The sequence below is a fragment of the Orbicella faveolata genome, unplaced genomic scaffold (genome assembly GCF_042242905.1).
Source record: "Orbicella faveolata isolate gen_17 unplaced genomic scaffold, um_ofav_v1 contig_1, whole genome shotgun sequence".
NCBI classification, from domain to species: domain Eukaryota; kingdom Metazoa; phylum Cnidaria; class Anthozoa; order Scleractinia; family Merulinidae; genus Orbicella; species Orbicella faveolata.
This window is the reverse complement of record NW_028301536.1, coordinates 18873330-18886258: the sequence shown is the minus strand read 5'-3', so window position 1 is coordinate 18886258 and position 12929 is coordinate 18873330. Positions and strand designations below refer to the sequence as shown.

Sequence of the window (12929 nt, the reverse complement as noted above, 5' to 3'; positions counted from 1 at the left end):
GAAAAACACATACTTGTAAACATTCTCGAAATGCCGGTGGCGATAGTATCAAACATCTATCAAACAGCTAATTGACAAAACGAAGCGCAAGCCTTGGCCTTGCGTGGTCATGAAGCTGAACTTCATAACTATAGCTTGGAATTTTGGCTTCTTAGAATACTCAAGTAGTCATTTCCGAGGAATTAAAGCCAAAATACGACCAAGTAAAAATTACAAAATAAATTTGTTCAAATTTCCAGTGCTACACACTAGATGTTTTACAGAGCGATGAAGCGTTGTAGGCTTGTGGGTCTACTCAGGTGACAGCGTCTTCCATAATAGTTGCTTCATGGTTAGTTTAAAACTTTAGACGAGTGGCGTTAATGGTTGATAAAATGTGATTTAACTATAACCCCGAAATATCAATGTTTAACAAAGGAGGATATGTAGCGTGTGTTGCACTGATCATAATTTTACTGAGAATTGCAAAGAAGTGTAAGCCAAGTCGTGTTTTGATGATTGAGTGGTGATATTCATAACATCGTAGTTAGCAACAAAGTTTAGTCGAAAGTATGCAAAAAAAAACCAAGTTGTAAGCCATTATAATTATAAGATGGCTTTAATAAAAACATCGGTATTCACGTACGCCAATTCCCTATCCACACCATCCCACCATCCATGCCATTCCTTATTTTTTGATCGGGATCATTTGCGGTCCAATATGGGGATCATTTCCGGTCCGGGATCATTTGCGGTTCAATTTGGGGATCATTTGCGGACCCGTACAGTATCACCATACCCCATTCGTATCTTTTCTTCTGAGAATTGGGTGGTGCAATAAAGGTAGTATATTATTTCCTTCCCTTTGTGTAGACGCCCTATATCATATAGAAAAGAAACTGGTTTGTAAAAGAACAAAACGTTTTAAGTTAGAAGATCATTCTGCTCATAACGGTGGCACATAACGGTTCCCAGCATTCCTAAGCACTTCTCGTTTGAAGACCCCCCTCCCATGCATTTCATGGACAGCACCGCCCACCAGACATTACAGACCGTTATTCAAGAACGTTTTCTATAGCGCGTGATGCCTCTCCCTAGATGACGAGAGTTAGTTATTGTATACGAACGAGCTAGATTTCTCGAGATTCTCCTCTGTAAATCATGGCTCACTCAAAAATATACCTTCTATAAAAATAAAAGAAAAATTAAAAAATTAAAAAATTAAAAAAAACCGCGACAAATTGTTATAAGAAACAAATTAATTTAGCTCTGTTCACTTTTATTGAGAGAACAGCAAAGTTAGTGAGTGAACAGTGCCCATTTTATTACATCCAATTGGCCGGTGTCAGAATTACGGGAGTTCCACTGTACTCTTACATATGCGATTTCTTTTCTTCGCAGGTCGTGTTGTAATCGTAACCACTTCTCCTTGAGTGTCCTTGGAAAACTGAGCCATGTTTGCCCCCTTTGTCCTGTTCACTTGCCTGATGTTCGTATCCGCATCCACAAGTGCCCCTAGCGCTGGCAAAATCGCGGAGTTGGGAAAAGCGATTGATCTTCGGGAAGCCAACCTCCTTGCAGATTTTCAAGAGCTCGAGAGAACCATTTTTGAGCCCTTCAAACGAGAATGCTTCATTGATGAAACCAAAAAGATTCGATCCTCACGAAAGTTCATGGAATATTATGAAAATAGCAGAGCCTTTTACTCGTCTTTGGCCACCCAATCAGAATTGGACGTGTCGTTGCAGTCCTCATATACTCTGGGTGTTTCTCTACAGGTTGCGACAAAGAGCAAAAGTTCAGAGACCAATAAAGTGAGTGGAATGTCTTTAAACGCGGTGGCAATAAACGAAAAGATCCTGGTGAGAAGAGGCTGCTTAGAAGGTGATGAAGCGAGCTTAACAGACCGATTTCTGGCAGACTTGGAAGACTTGCCGGCAAAAATTGAAGAACCCTGGGAAAAGTCTTCCTGGGAACCGTATAATAGTTTCCTGAAGACATACGGCTCCCACGTCATTACGTCCGTTACACTTGGAGCTAGTTTCAGACAAATGACATTTGCGGAGAGTTCAAAATCCTACAGTGAGAGAGATTTTGAGGTGAAAAGTTGTCTCTCTTTAGCTGGTCCCACAGCTGCTGGAGAATTGGGTTTCAAAGCTTGTGCAGACATAGCTGAAAGTGAAAAATCTAAAGCAAGCCGGATCAGCACGAGTGACAAAGTGTTCGTTTTGGGTGGAAGTCTCGATACCCGTAACAAGCTTTTGGACCAAGAGACAAGGTCGGTCGAAGAAATTCAGAAACTTTTGGATGAAGCCAGCGACGAACCCTCATCCATTGAGCACACATTTGTTGCAATCTGGAACATTTTACAAAGTCGTTTCCAAACAGGATCACCCAACCACATCAGAGGTTTAAACTTGGAGTACTACTTTCTCGGCTTCTTGAACTATGGGTGCACCCACGTTGAGGGTGGAAAAGTTCAAATCCAGAAATTCGACTACTCCGCCAGTACCTCTAAAACTTCCCCTGAATTTGAATGTTCCCTCGCTAAACAGGGCTGTCAAACCAACAACGATTGCCATTACAAACCCATTTGGTGCTCTTGCCATGGAAAGTCCTGTGTTCGCTACAAAACTGAGACGCACGACAATGGCTCCAAAAAGGAAACTGCCTACGCAAATTTCGATACAAATTGGGGATGGAGCGGTTGCGGTTGGAAGGCGGCAGGGTCCTATTGTGAGTGCAAAAACGCAGATCGTAATGTGCGGAAAGTTGTATGGTCCTTGCCCAGCAGAGATTGCCCAACACATAAAGCAGCTAGCCATGGCGGCTACCGTCAGACAACAAAGGACGCAGCCCAGAAGAAACCGAACTGAGTTAGAACGAAATTAATCTTCCACTTGTCCACTTGCGGTGATAAGTAATCATTTAAATGATCCCATCTGAAGTTAAAGAATAACTAGGATTAAAACATGCATGTAATCTTTGCCATTATGTCAGAGTTGGACAACTTAAAAATATGTTCATCGTCGACAAGCAAATGATTTGATTGAATTAATAAATGTTAAAAAAGATGGAAGAGAATCTGAGAGTGCATTCACTTGAGTCAGACTTGGTATTTTAAGAATAATGTCAAAAGTTAACTATTTATTTAAGGGTTCAGTCTGATAACAATTACAATCAGAACCATAGTATCAAAAAATAGCCTGACCATTGGCAAACACATTGCTATCATTTTTGTGATTCAATAGGGTTACCATAGCAATAGTATGACCTCCTGACATAGACTGAAGTGGCTGCAAAGTGCGCCTTCATATGCTGACGTCCGATCTCACCTCTCTGGTTCCTCCGCAATTCAGCCTCTGGCTGCAAGGGAAGAAATTGGCACCAACTATCTCTCTCTATCTCTCTCATCTCCTAAAATCACCCTCAGTTTTAGCTTTAAGTGCTATTAAGTCAAAAACGAGCTCGATGATTCCAGTATTTTATTATCGAAAGGTGTTAAGTATGATTTAATAATTGATAAGAGGCAACTTTCACAAAATTTAAAAATATTCTGTCCAGGGGATATAGAGAAGTTAAGGTGGCTCTGAACCTCCTACGTTCCAAAATAAACCTTATTAATTCTTTGTTTTTGAAATTCCTATGCTGCTGGTTCGATGAATTGTGAAAATGTTGGAAAATTACACCAAACGGAATTCAAGAAAATCACGAGTAAGGCCAATGAAAGCGGTTAGTTTGAGCATTACTATTTCAAGACTAAACAGAGATATTAAAGCACCATTACAACTGATAAGTTTGAGTCACCGAATTGATACCTCTGACACCTCTTAGAGGACAAACTGAATCGGAGCCTGATGTACGAATAAATGACATTTAGGAGATATTACATGAAAGATTGTCAAACAGAATTAGTTCGTCTTAGAGGAAAAAGTGAATTAGAGCCAGGCGAAAAATTAAATAAACAAGGGATTCGTTACCTTTCTGACGACCATCCTCGTAATTTTCCCTGGCATCCTATCGTGGCAGTGGCATGCAGACGATAAAATGTTCGCGTTATCTTGGAGGAAATAATTTTTTTCAAATCTGACAGGATACTGGTCAAGCGTTCACATGCCCCAGTATTCAAGGTTGTCCAATAGACATGTCTTGATTCAACCCGTCAATGTCAAGGTAACGTGCTTGAAACTCTCAGGCGCCGTGGAAAGCTTTTATTGTAGCCTGGATATCTCGCGAGACTTGACGAGGTCATGAGAAAAAGGATTTTAGCAAACTACTTAACGCAGAGCGTCTCAACCTAATTTTCGGCTAGTAAATCAACGGACAGAAAGTTCTAACTTTTTTGCTATTTCAATACGTGCTTTTTTGGTTAAATATTAATCGAGAACTCGTCAGAAACTTTCCGAGCAGCAAAATTTGTTTCCGCAACATATGTTTCCCGCGCGGCTGAACTGGTAAACATTTGCTTCCGCAACAATGTTTCCGCAAAAATGGTTCCAATTTTAGCCAGGCCTTAAACATTTAGAATAGAAAACAGTTATAAAACCTGACCTACAAACTGTAACAAATGAAAAAGATTTTCTAGACGTTGCAAGAAACTGGTTCGACTGTTTCAGATAACTTGTGTCAATTTCTCTTCGTCGAACAGACCGTCAAGAGGAGTATCCGAGTAAGACTCCTGGCATAGCATTCGGATTTAGCGCCTTCTAGATTCTAAAGTGGGTGTTTTCATCGTTTCGTGCTGTTATCGAGGGGTCTTATCCAATTTTAACATCATTTTCTTCTGTGACTAATTACCCTCCATATCGTCATAAATAAAACATATTACGAGGTCACAACCTGAACAAAATGCAACCCTTTCTTTAAGTATCAAGGTGGTTAGGTTTTATTAAAACTAAGTGGGCACTTGAAATAAAACAATGGTAAGTTAGAACTATATATTTACCCTTCTGAGCAGCTTAGTTAAAACTAGAAATCGAAACACATTCAATGTAATTTATGTTTTCAGGACAACTAGTAAATAAAACCAAATTCAAAGAAGTTCTCAGTGTCTCAACTGAACAAATAAGGTGTCATGAGAAGCTGCTGTCCCGTGATGTTCTCAGGTGAGAACATCACGGGACTTAAAAAGACCATTTACATGAACGTAACTACTATGTAACTACTAAACATGTCATTGCTTAAAATAAAATCAGTTTTGGCGTGCAAAGAACTCGCCCGCATTTAGTATGTGATTTTTATTCTTCAATCTAGGAAATTCCAACAAATGATATAATCGTTATAAACCTAAACTCCTACATTTTGAAAAAGAACGAGTTCTTAATTAATGCTGACCTCTGTACAGTGGTGAATTCTCCATTACGTTCGGTTGCTTGCTTAAATTTACATGGGTTTCATACTTAAAATTATGACATGGAGAGAACAGCTTTGAATCTAGCGTCCGCGCCCTCATCTCAAGACATTTATCTCTGTTGAAAAACAAGAGGTACAGCTGAACTGCGTTCATTAGATTTTAAGCGACCATTCATGAGCTTTTCGAAGCAGACTGAACTGCATTGGTGTCTCATAACCTTGTTGTCGTATTTTGTCTCTACCTCTCTTTTCGTAGTACGTGACTGAGCGTTATAACAAATTTACGCAGATGACTCACAAAAGTGCTTCAAGACAGGAATACCAGGTAGGTTCCAAAACTTTATTGTAGCTTTTCAAATAATAAATGTATTACATCGTTCGATTGAATAAATTTCAAGTAGTTGTTGCCACTCCAAGCCACACATGTACAAAATATTATACTAGCGCGCTTTGGATATTTATGAAAGGCACGTGTACAAGCATTCAAAGTTTTTATTTGCTCAGTGCTGTCCAATATAAATCGGAAATCACCTGTCCCTGCTGGATGAAGCTACTACTTCATGTAAGGAAAACTCGCTATACCATCAGTAAAGTACTAATTAAACTTGCCCATGATAAGACGACTATCAAATTTTGGTATGTATGTCCGATCCATTCCAGAGAGATTCTATCTAACTAACATTGCTTAGAATGGAAATCTTAGCGCTACTGCAACAGTTTAAAATAGTACCCATTTAAGGCGCGTCAGCCAGTTAACAAACTTGTGTCAGAAACTTTTTCAAAACGCGGCAGCGACGTTGTTGACGTCGACTAGCGCGACTTCCGTGACTTATTAAAACAGGCCACCTGAAGAAGTCACAACATTTCAAGTGCGTTTCTTATTCGCTCTGCACGTTCATGTTCTAAAAATTTACCCCCACTAATTCATCATAAACATGGCTTGTTACAAAACATTTAATGTGTGTAATCGTGGCTATTGACGCGAGATTTAACAAATCGAAGCGTGGTGTGCACTCTTATCGACAACGATACGCGTCATAACAGTGGTCAAAATGTTCTGGACTCACGAGGCGCAGACGGGTGAGTCTACAACAAATTGTGATGACGCGTATCGTTGTCGATAAGAGTACAGACCACGCTAAACCACATTTCGATTTGTTTTTTACCACAATATCAACGTCAAAGAAAATGTTTTTTCAGGCCGCGAGCTGAAAAAGGCATTGCTTGACACATTTACGCGAGCAGCGTTGTATGGACTCTTATCGACAACGGCAAATTAGCCAATCAGATTACGAGATTAGTAGCAATTGTGGTAAAAATTAGAATTAATTTTTACTAAAATCTGTATCATAGGATAATGAAATTCAAGAGTTTTCATTGGCTTAGCCATTATACCATAGAAAATACAGTTATTCAGAATACAAGAAAGCCATAGTATACTTCCCTTTCATGCGCTGCACGTGTGTCGCTGTGTAAGCCACTGTATTTTCTACTCTCCTGAAGGCTCGTGCGCATACCGGAGAAATACAAGTGACTCGTCGGACATTCAGTGGTATACCACTCCAAAGTGTTGCATTACTAGTATGGAGTTGTGTGACTCGCTTTCCCGCGTATTTGTTGGCGCAAACTTCCCGTTGGGAGTAGCAAGAAGTGGCAGGCCTAGGGGCGGATTTAGAGGGGGGGGGGGTGGATTAGTTGGCTAGCCACCCCCCTTTTATAGGAGCAAAACATAAAATAAAATGGAAAAGTTTGTGAATATTACGGCAGAAATAAAGGCAAACTCTAGATCTCGGGACAGGTGCCTCATTATAATTTCTACTTTGTGCCATTGCTATATTTCTAGTGAAACTGTTTTTGCCCAATTGATTCTGTTACCCCAAGGTACCAGTCATCTCCCCTTGAAAAATCCTGAATCAGCCCCTGAGGTCTACACTCCTTCTAACGATGGAAACGTACAGTTAGCAATGTTGCCTCTTTACAGTTTTGCGTTGACGAGAATATGGTTCAAGGATTTTCCTTTTTAAAAAGAAATGCCGGAGAGGTGGCTCTTTGAAAATTTGTCGTAGAAAATATTTTTCTTGTATTAAGTGCTATTTCCTCACTGAGACATTTTTTTTAGGTTGAGTGCTGATGGTTAATAGGTTAATTTTGTTCCGTAGCTCTGTCTGGTTTGTAAATTTAATATATGATAGAAGAGTTTCAATCAGATTCTTCGAAAAACCTCTAGCAACAAGTCTTGATTTATTAGTTTTTTTTATGCTCTCTTCGAATGTTGATTTTGAAGAGTTTGTTGGAAGGAGTCTCGCGGCTTCGTCTTTCACGAATCTTTTTTTAAAACCCGGTAGGAGGTTAGAGGAAAATGAGTGAGGTTTCCCAACAGGCTGTTTACCTTTTCTCTTGATACAACCGTATTCCGAAATGTAGCTTCAGTCTCTGTCTGAGATCTCAGCCGTAAACCTGGTTGTCACGGTCGTGATATATGTCAGTTTGCTTGTTTGATAAACTGTTCTTTATCAGATTTACTAACATCCCATAGCGAAAAGATGTCGTCAATATAACGTCTCCAGATTGTTGGTTTCACCATGCTTTGGCAAAGAAATTGCCTCTCGATATCGCCCCTAAAGATATTTGCAAAGACAACGGATATTTTGGTACCCATGGCAGTGCCAGGTATTTGAAGATAGTTCTTCTCTTCCGTTAAACTAGAAAGAATTCTCCTGTAAAGTGAGTCTTAGCATTTCTCTGAGATAATTGAGTGGGAATAGGAGGGTTATTTTTGAGTCAATGATCGTGTACGCTCTGCATACCCAAACTATACCTCGTCTGGAGGTATATTTGTAAACAGACTTGCTCCGTCCATTGACACAAGAAATGTTTGTTTCTTATTTTCGTTTTTTCAAGTCTGTATTGTCTTTAAGATAAGACGTTTGTGTTTTGGATATATTAGGCTAAAGTAATGTATCAACGTATGATGATATTCTTTCCGTAGGCCACGACCTCGGGCCAATATTCCCAACCTCGCTCCCAGGGTCTCTCATCGAACGAGGTTGCAATACTACCTAGTGCGGCAGCAATATTCTAAGACAGACTTACTAGGGAGAGGACTATTGCACGACTAACGCAAAAACTGTTCTGGGAGCCGACTCTCTTTCTACCACGAACCCTCCGACTCCTTATCCCTGAATTATAGTGGTATGTTAGTGTTTCCATCACTCAAACAGCTCTCGCATTCATGCAATTTTTAATTTCACAATAGAAACCTGATTTTGCATGTAAGTAAGCTTTGCCATCCAACATAGCTGACATTGTGTAATGGAAATTAGTTGTGTAGTCCGGCGATATTCAGCTTTAACTCAGTCTACGGACCCTCTTCTCTCGGCAATTGTTTCAACTGATACCTACGTTACAATATTCTAGTGATCACATGGAGCGTAATGCGGAAGATTACAGTCCTTTTCTTTTTCCTTTCGCTTGGCCCTGACCTCGGTCTTTTGCCTTGCGGTGGCGGCCATGTTTAGGCGGCTTACGTACGACGTAATCTTTGCTGGGTAAGGACCAAACAACTCTCCGTGAATTGCGACTGTCATTATAGCAATCACAATACGACCCATGGACTTTCCAGTCACAACCATGCCATCCCCAGTCTCGCTCGGTGTTAGCGAAGGCCATCTGCTTAGGAACACCTGTTTCTTGTTCCTTGTACTCGTAGTGGACACATGTTGGGCCTCGACAGGAGCAATAAATAGGAACATAATGGCAGTCGTCGTTGCTGTGGCAACCCTCTGCAGCAAGAGTACACTCGAATTCTGGGTACATTTCGCTGGACCTCTTGGTGTAGTCGAATTTCTGTATTTTGAGTCCTCCATTTTCAATGAAGGGACAACCGTAATTCAGGAAACCGAGGTAGAAGTTTTTCAGGTTTAGGCCTCTAGCGTAGTTGGGTGATCCTGATGGGAAGCGACTTTGTAGAACAGTCCAGAGCTCTTTGAAGGTGTGCTGTACAGAGGAATGTATGTCTCCGGCTTCGTTCATAAGTTTCTCAATCAATTCCTTCGACCTCCCCTGTAACAGCTTGCTACGGGTTTCCCTGCTTCCTCCTCTAATGAACAGTTTATCAGTCGTGCTCATATCGCTTGTTCTAGATGCTTCACTGCTACTGACATTTGCACACGCAGAGACATCGACCGTTCCAGCAGATGTGGGGCCTCCTAACGAGACGCAGCTTTTCACCTGGAATTCTCGTTGACTGTAAGATCTAGAGCTCCGTGCAAAAGACATTTGGTTTATTCTTGCTCCGCGCGTAACGGAAGTTATCACATGGGAACCGTATAGCTCCAGGAAGTCATAATATGGCCTCCACGAATTCCGTTCCCAGGGTTCATCGATCTTCAACGGCAATGTTTTCAATTTATCCAGAAAGCTTTCCTTAAACTTGTATTTTTCGTCATATAAACAGTCTTTGTCTAGATGGATCTTTTCTGTCAGTGACTCGACAATTAAGGAAATTCCACTCACCTTCGATGCGCTTGAACTTGTGCTCTGTGTAACACTACTGAGAGAGACGCTCAGTGAATACGATGACTGCAATGAGGCATCTAATCCAGCTTGGGTGGCTAGTTTTGAGAAAAAGGCCTTAGTACTCTCATAATATTCAAAATAGCTTCTGGAGAAGTTTAGGTTTTCCTTTCTGTAGCAAGGCAAAGGGAAAGGCTCAAAAACGCTTGCTTCGCTTTCCTTAAAGTCCTCCAGCAAGTTGGTTTTTGCCAGGTTGATGACTTTTCCAATCTCCGTTGTTTCACCCGTTCTCAGAGTTTCTTGAGCTCGTGTGGTACTGGATGAGAATGTGGCTGTCAGGTAAATGACAACCATCAAGGGGACAAACATGGCTCCTGAATGTGCTGTCTTCACGGACAACAGTGCTGATCAGTGCAAATGAATATATGAAAGGTCATATATTTGAACTGCGGAGAAAGATATGAAGACATGATTGATCATCGCAGTTATATACACAACTTAAGCAATTGTGAAATTAAAGCCTGAAAAAATTTCAGGCCTGAAGGGGATTCAAACCCATGATCTCTACGATACCGGTGCAGTGCTCTGCCACCTGAACTATCAAGCGAACTGTGAGCTGGTCACATTGTGAGTTCGTAATATACCCGTAATGATGAAGAATGTAAATGAATATATGAAAGATCATATATTTGAACTGCGGAGAAAGATATGAAGACATGATTGACCATCGCAGTAATACACACAACTTAAGCAGTTGTGAAATTAAAGCCTGAAAAAAATTCAGTGCTGATCAGTGTTCATCGAATATCGTAACCTGCGTAAAAAGATAGCTTTCAGTTGTTTGTTAAAAACTCATTCATACGAACGTTTGCATCGGGACATACAATACAACTACAGTCGAACCCCTATTAAACGGCCAACCCTTTTAGGTGGCCAGTAATGAAAGTCCCAGTGAGGGTTCTCTGTTGTTTTTACCTCTATTTAGCGGCCAAACCCTTTTAAGCGGCCACTATCCATTTCTCCGAGGGTGGTACTAAGTCACGGTTTCCGTACGAAGAGCTTTTTCCGCATTCTGGCCGCGAGCAAATTGGAGCGAGAGCAAAAAAGGATGGACGGAGCTGGGGGGGGGGGGGGGGGTGGTACGTGCTACGTGGTGGTACCTGGATAGGTTTTTTACAAGAGAAAATGAGGTGGCCTCTTGGTTTTTTACTAATAGTCTTGAAAAAATTACTCGATTATGACTAGTAAAGAGCTGTGCAGTTCAAATGTAACACCAATGCAAAAAGTGTGACACGAGTTCAAAGTGAATTGACGCGAGTGCAAATTTCGACGATTTCCGAAGTTACTATACAAAATGGACGTATTAAAATTAATGGTCATCCCAGGTATTTCAAACAGGAGCTCTTCCGAAGATAATACGATGTTCTTGTACAGTAGTTATAGCGTGATTTAAAAGGCATCTATCTGGTTTCTTTGTGCCGTCTTAAAGAATCATTCTTGGAATATTTTTATCATAGCAGCCATTGTGGCTCAGCGAGATGTGCCGTTTAGAGAAAAAAAGATGTTCTTTTACAAGAAAAAGTGAGTGATCACTGCGTTTTAAACTTCCATTCCTCATTTTGTTTGAATAAGTTAATTAGCCCATGAACGAAAACCCGGGGAAGGACTCCCAGATAAAAATGATGGGGTGCTCGTCGTATTTTTTCAGGGGTTAAAAAGTGGTTTGGATACTCCTTAGAATGTTCAGCCTCAAAAAGTCCACAGCGGAAGCTTTTGCGGTCCCTTTTAGGGTAATGAGCCGGAAAAAAACATGACAAAATATAATGTGTTGTTTTAAAAATTGTACCTCTTAGGGGCAAAAACCATTTCATACCACGCCCACAAAACAGGTTCTCGGTATCTCTTAGGGGGTTCTTTTCAAATTTTCTGATGAGCATTCCCGTCCTTTTTATATGCGAGTCCATCCTCCGGGACGAAAGCGGACTTCTGTGCCATTGGCACCCTGATTAGACTTAAAACTTAAACTGAAAAATCACGAACACAGCAAAACTAACAACCAGATTTTCACCGATGACATCTGATAGTTATACCCGTCCACCCTCCTAGTCGTTACACAGAATCAGTCTCAAGAGGAATCGACAAGTGAAATTATTCCTGTGATTTACACGAGCAACGAGCATTACATGCGCCATCATTTCGTTTAAGTGAATGTTAATTTGAAGGAACAAATTCATGCTTATGTAACTTAAAACGGTGAATATATCTGTTCCTAAATCTAGGAGTGGCGAATGGAAAATTCTATACTTCCCTGGAGGCTTACAAAATAATTTGAGACTGCGAGACAAAAACAAAAGAAAAAAATCAAAAACTGAAGAAAGAGTCGAGAGGGCGAGGCCAGCTGAATTTGGCAAAAAATCCAGCTGCGAGACGCGAATTTTAGGGAGGGCCAATTATATTATGTCAAACTATTTTTTTAATTTTTTGAGTCTTCGTCTTTGTTTTAGTCGGTGGTTTGGGCCATTTAATTACAAACCATATATAAAGTCAAACATTGTACAAATAAAACATGTTTTGGGTTTGAAAGAGTTTGACAGACATTTTTAAGTTTGTAATTCTCTGTCCATGCCTAGTTCGGATAACGACTCTCTGGCTGAGCTCCCCTATTTTGGCCAGTTAAAGTTAAAGTTACTCACGTGTCGCTCATGATAAAACAAAAAGAAAGTTCATGTCACCATAAAGCTACTAAAACATCAAATTGGAAGAGATAATTATTTTGAAAATTTGATCTAATACCTCTATAACGCGCGTAAGCCTTCAATATAAGGTGGAAAAAAGCAATCTTTAATTACTAACCTTCAGGTTATGTACTGCTCTGCTCTCTTCTGATCTCTGCTGAGTGTTGATGTCAATGGTGTGATCTGAGAGGCGCGTTTTATTTGCAATCAAAGGCATTGTTGCCTAAATTATAAATTCTTACCTCAAGAATAGTTGACAAGTGGGCAAGTTTGTGTAAGAAGTGGATAGGTTCTTTTTCTAAGGGAGGATCCATGGATGAAAGGGAGGAAGATCTTGAACTGACTGAA

General features: G+C 40.4%; 2 protein-coding genes across 2 annotated transcripts; one reads left to right on the top strand and one right to left on the bottom strand.

The window, feature by feature from the left end:
• Positions 1 to 571: 571 nt before the first annotated feature.
• LOC110057006 (DELTA-thalatoxin-Avl2a-like) lies at positions 572 to 3063 on the top strand. The gene has a single exon (XM_020763581.2). The coding sequence runs from the start codon at positions 1434 to 1436 to the stop codon at positions 2853 to 2855; it is 1422 nt and encodes a 473-aa protein (XP_020619240.2). The 5' UTR covers positions 572 to 1433; the 3' UTR covers positions 2856 to 3063.
• Positions 3064 to 8555: 5492 nt separating this feature from the next.
• On the bottom strand, positions 8556 to 12770 carry LOC110056924 (DELTA-thalatoxin-Avl2a-like). The gene is made up of 2 exons (XM_089282449.1): positions 12700 to 12770; positions 8556 to 10292 (listed from the first exon to the last, which is right to left on the bottom strand). The coding sequence occupies exon 2, from the start codon at positions 10213 to 10215 to the stop codon at positions 8776 to 8778; it is 1440 nt and encodes a 479-aa protein (XP_089138575.1). The 5' UTR covers positions 10216 to 10292; positions 12700 to 12770; the 3' UTR covers positions 8556 to 8775.
• Between the last annotated feature and the right edge of the window lie 159 nt (positions 12771 to 12929).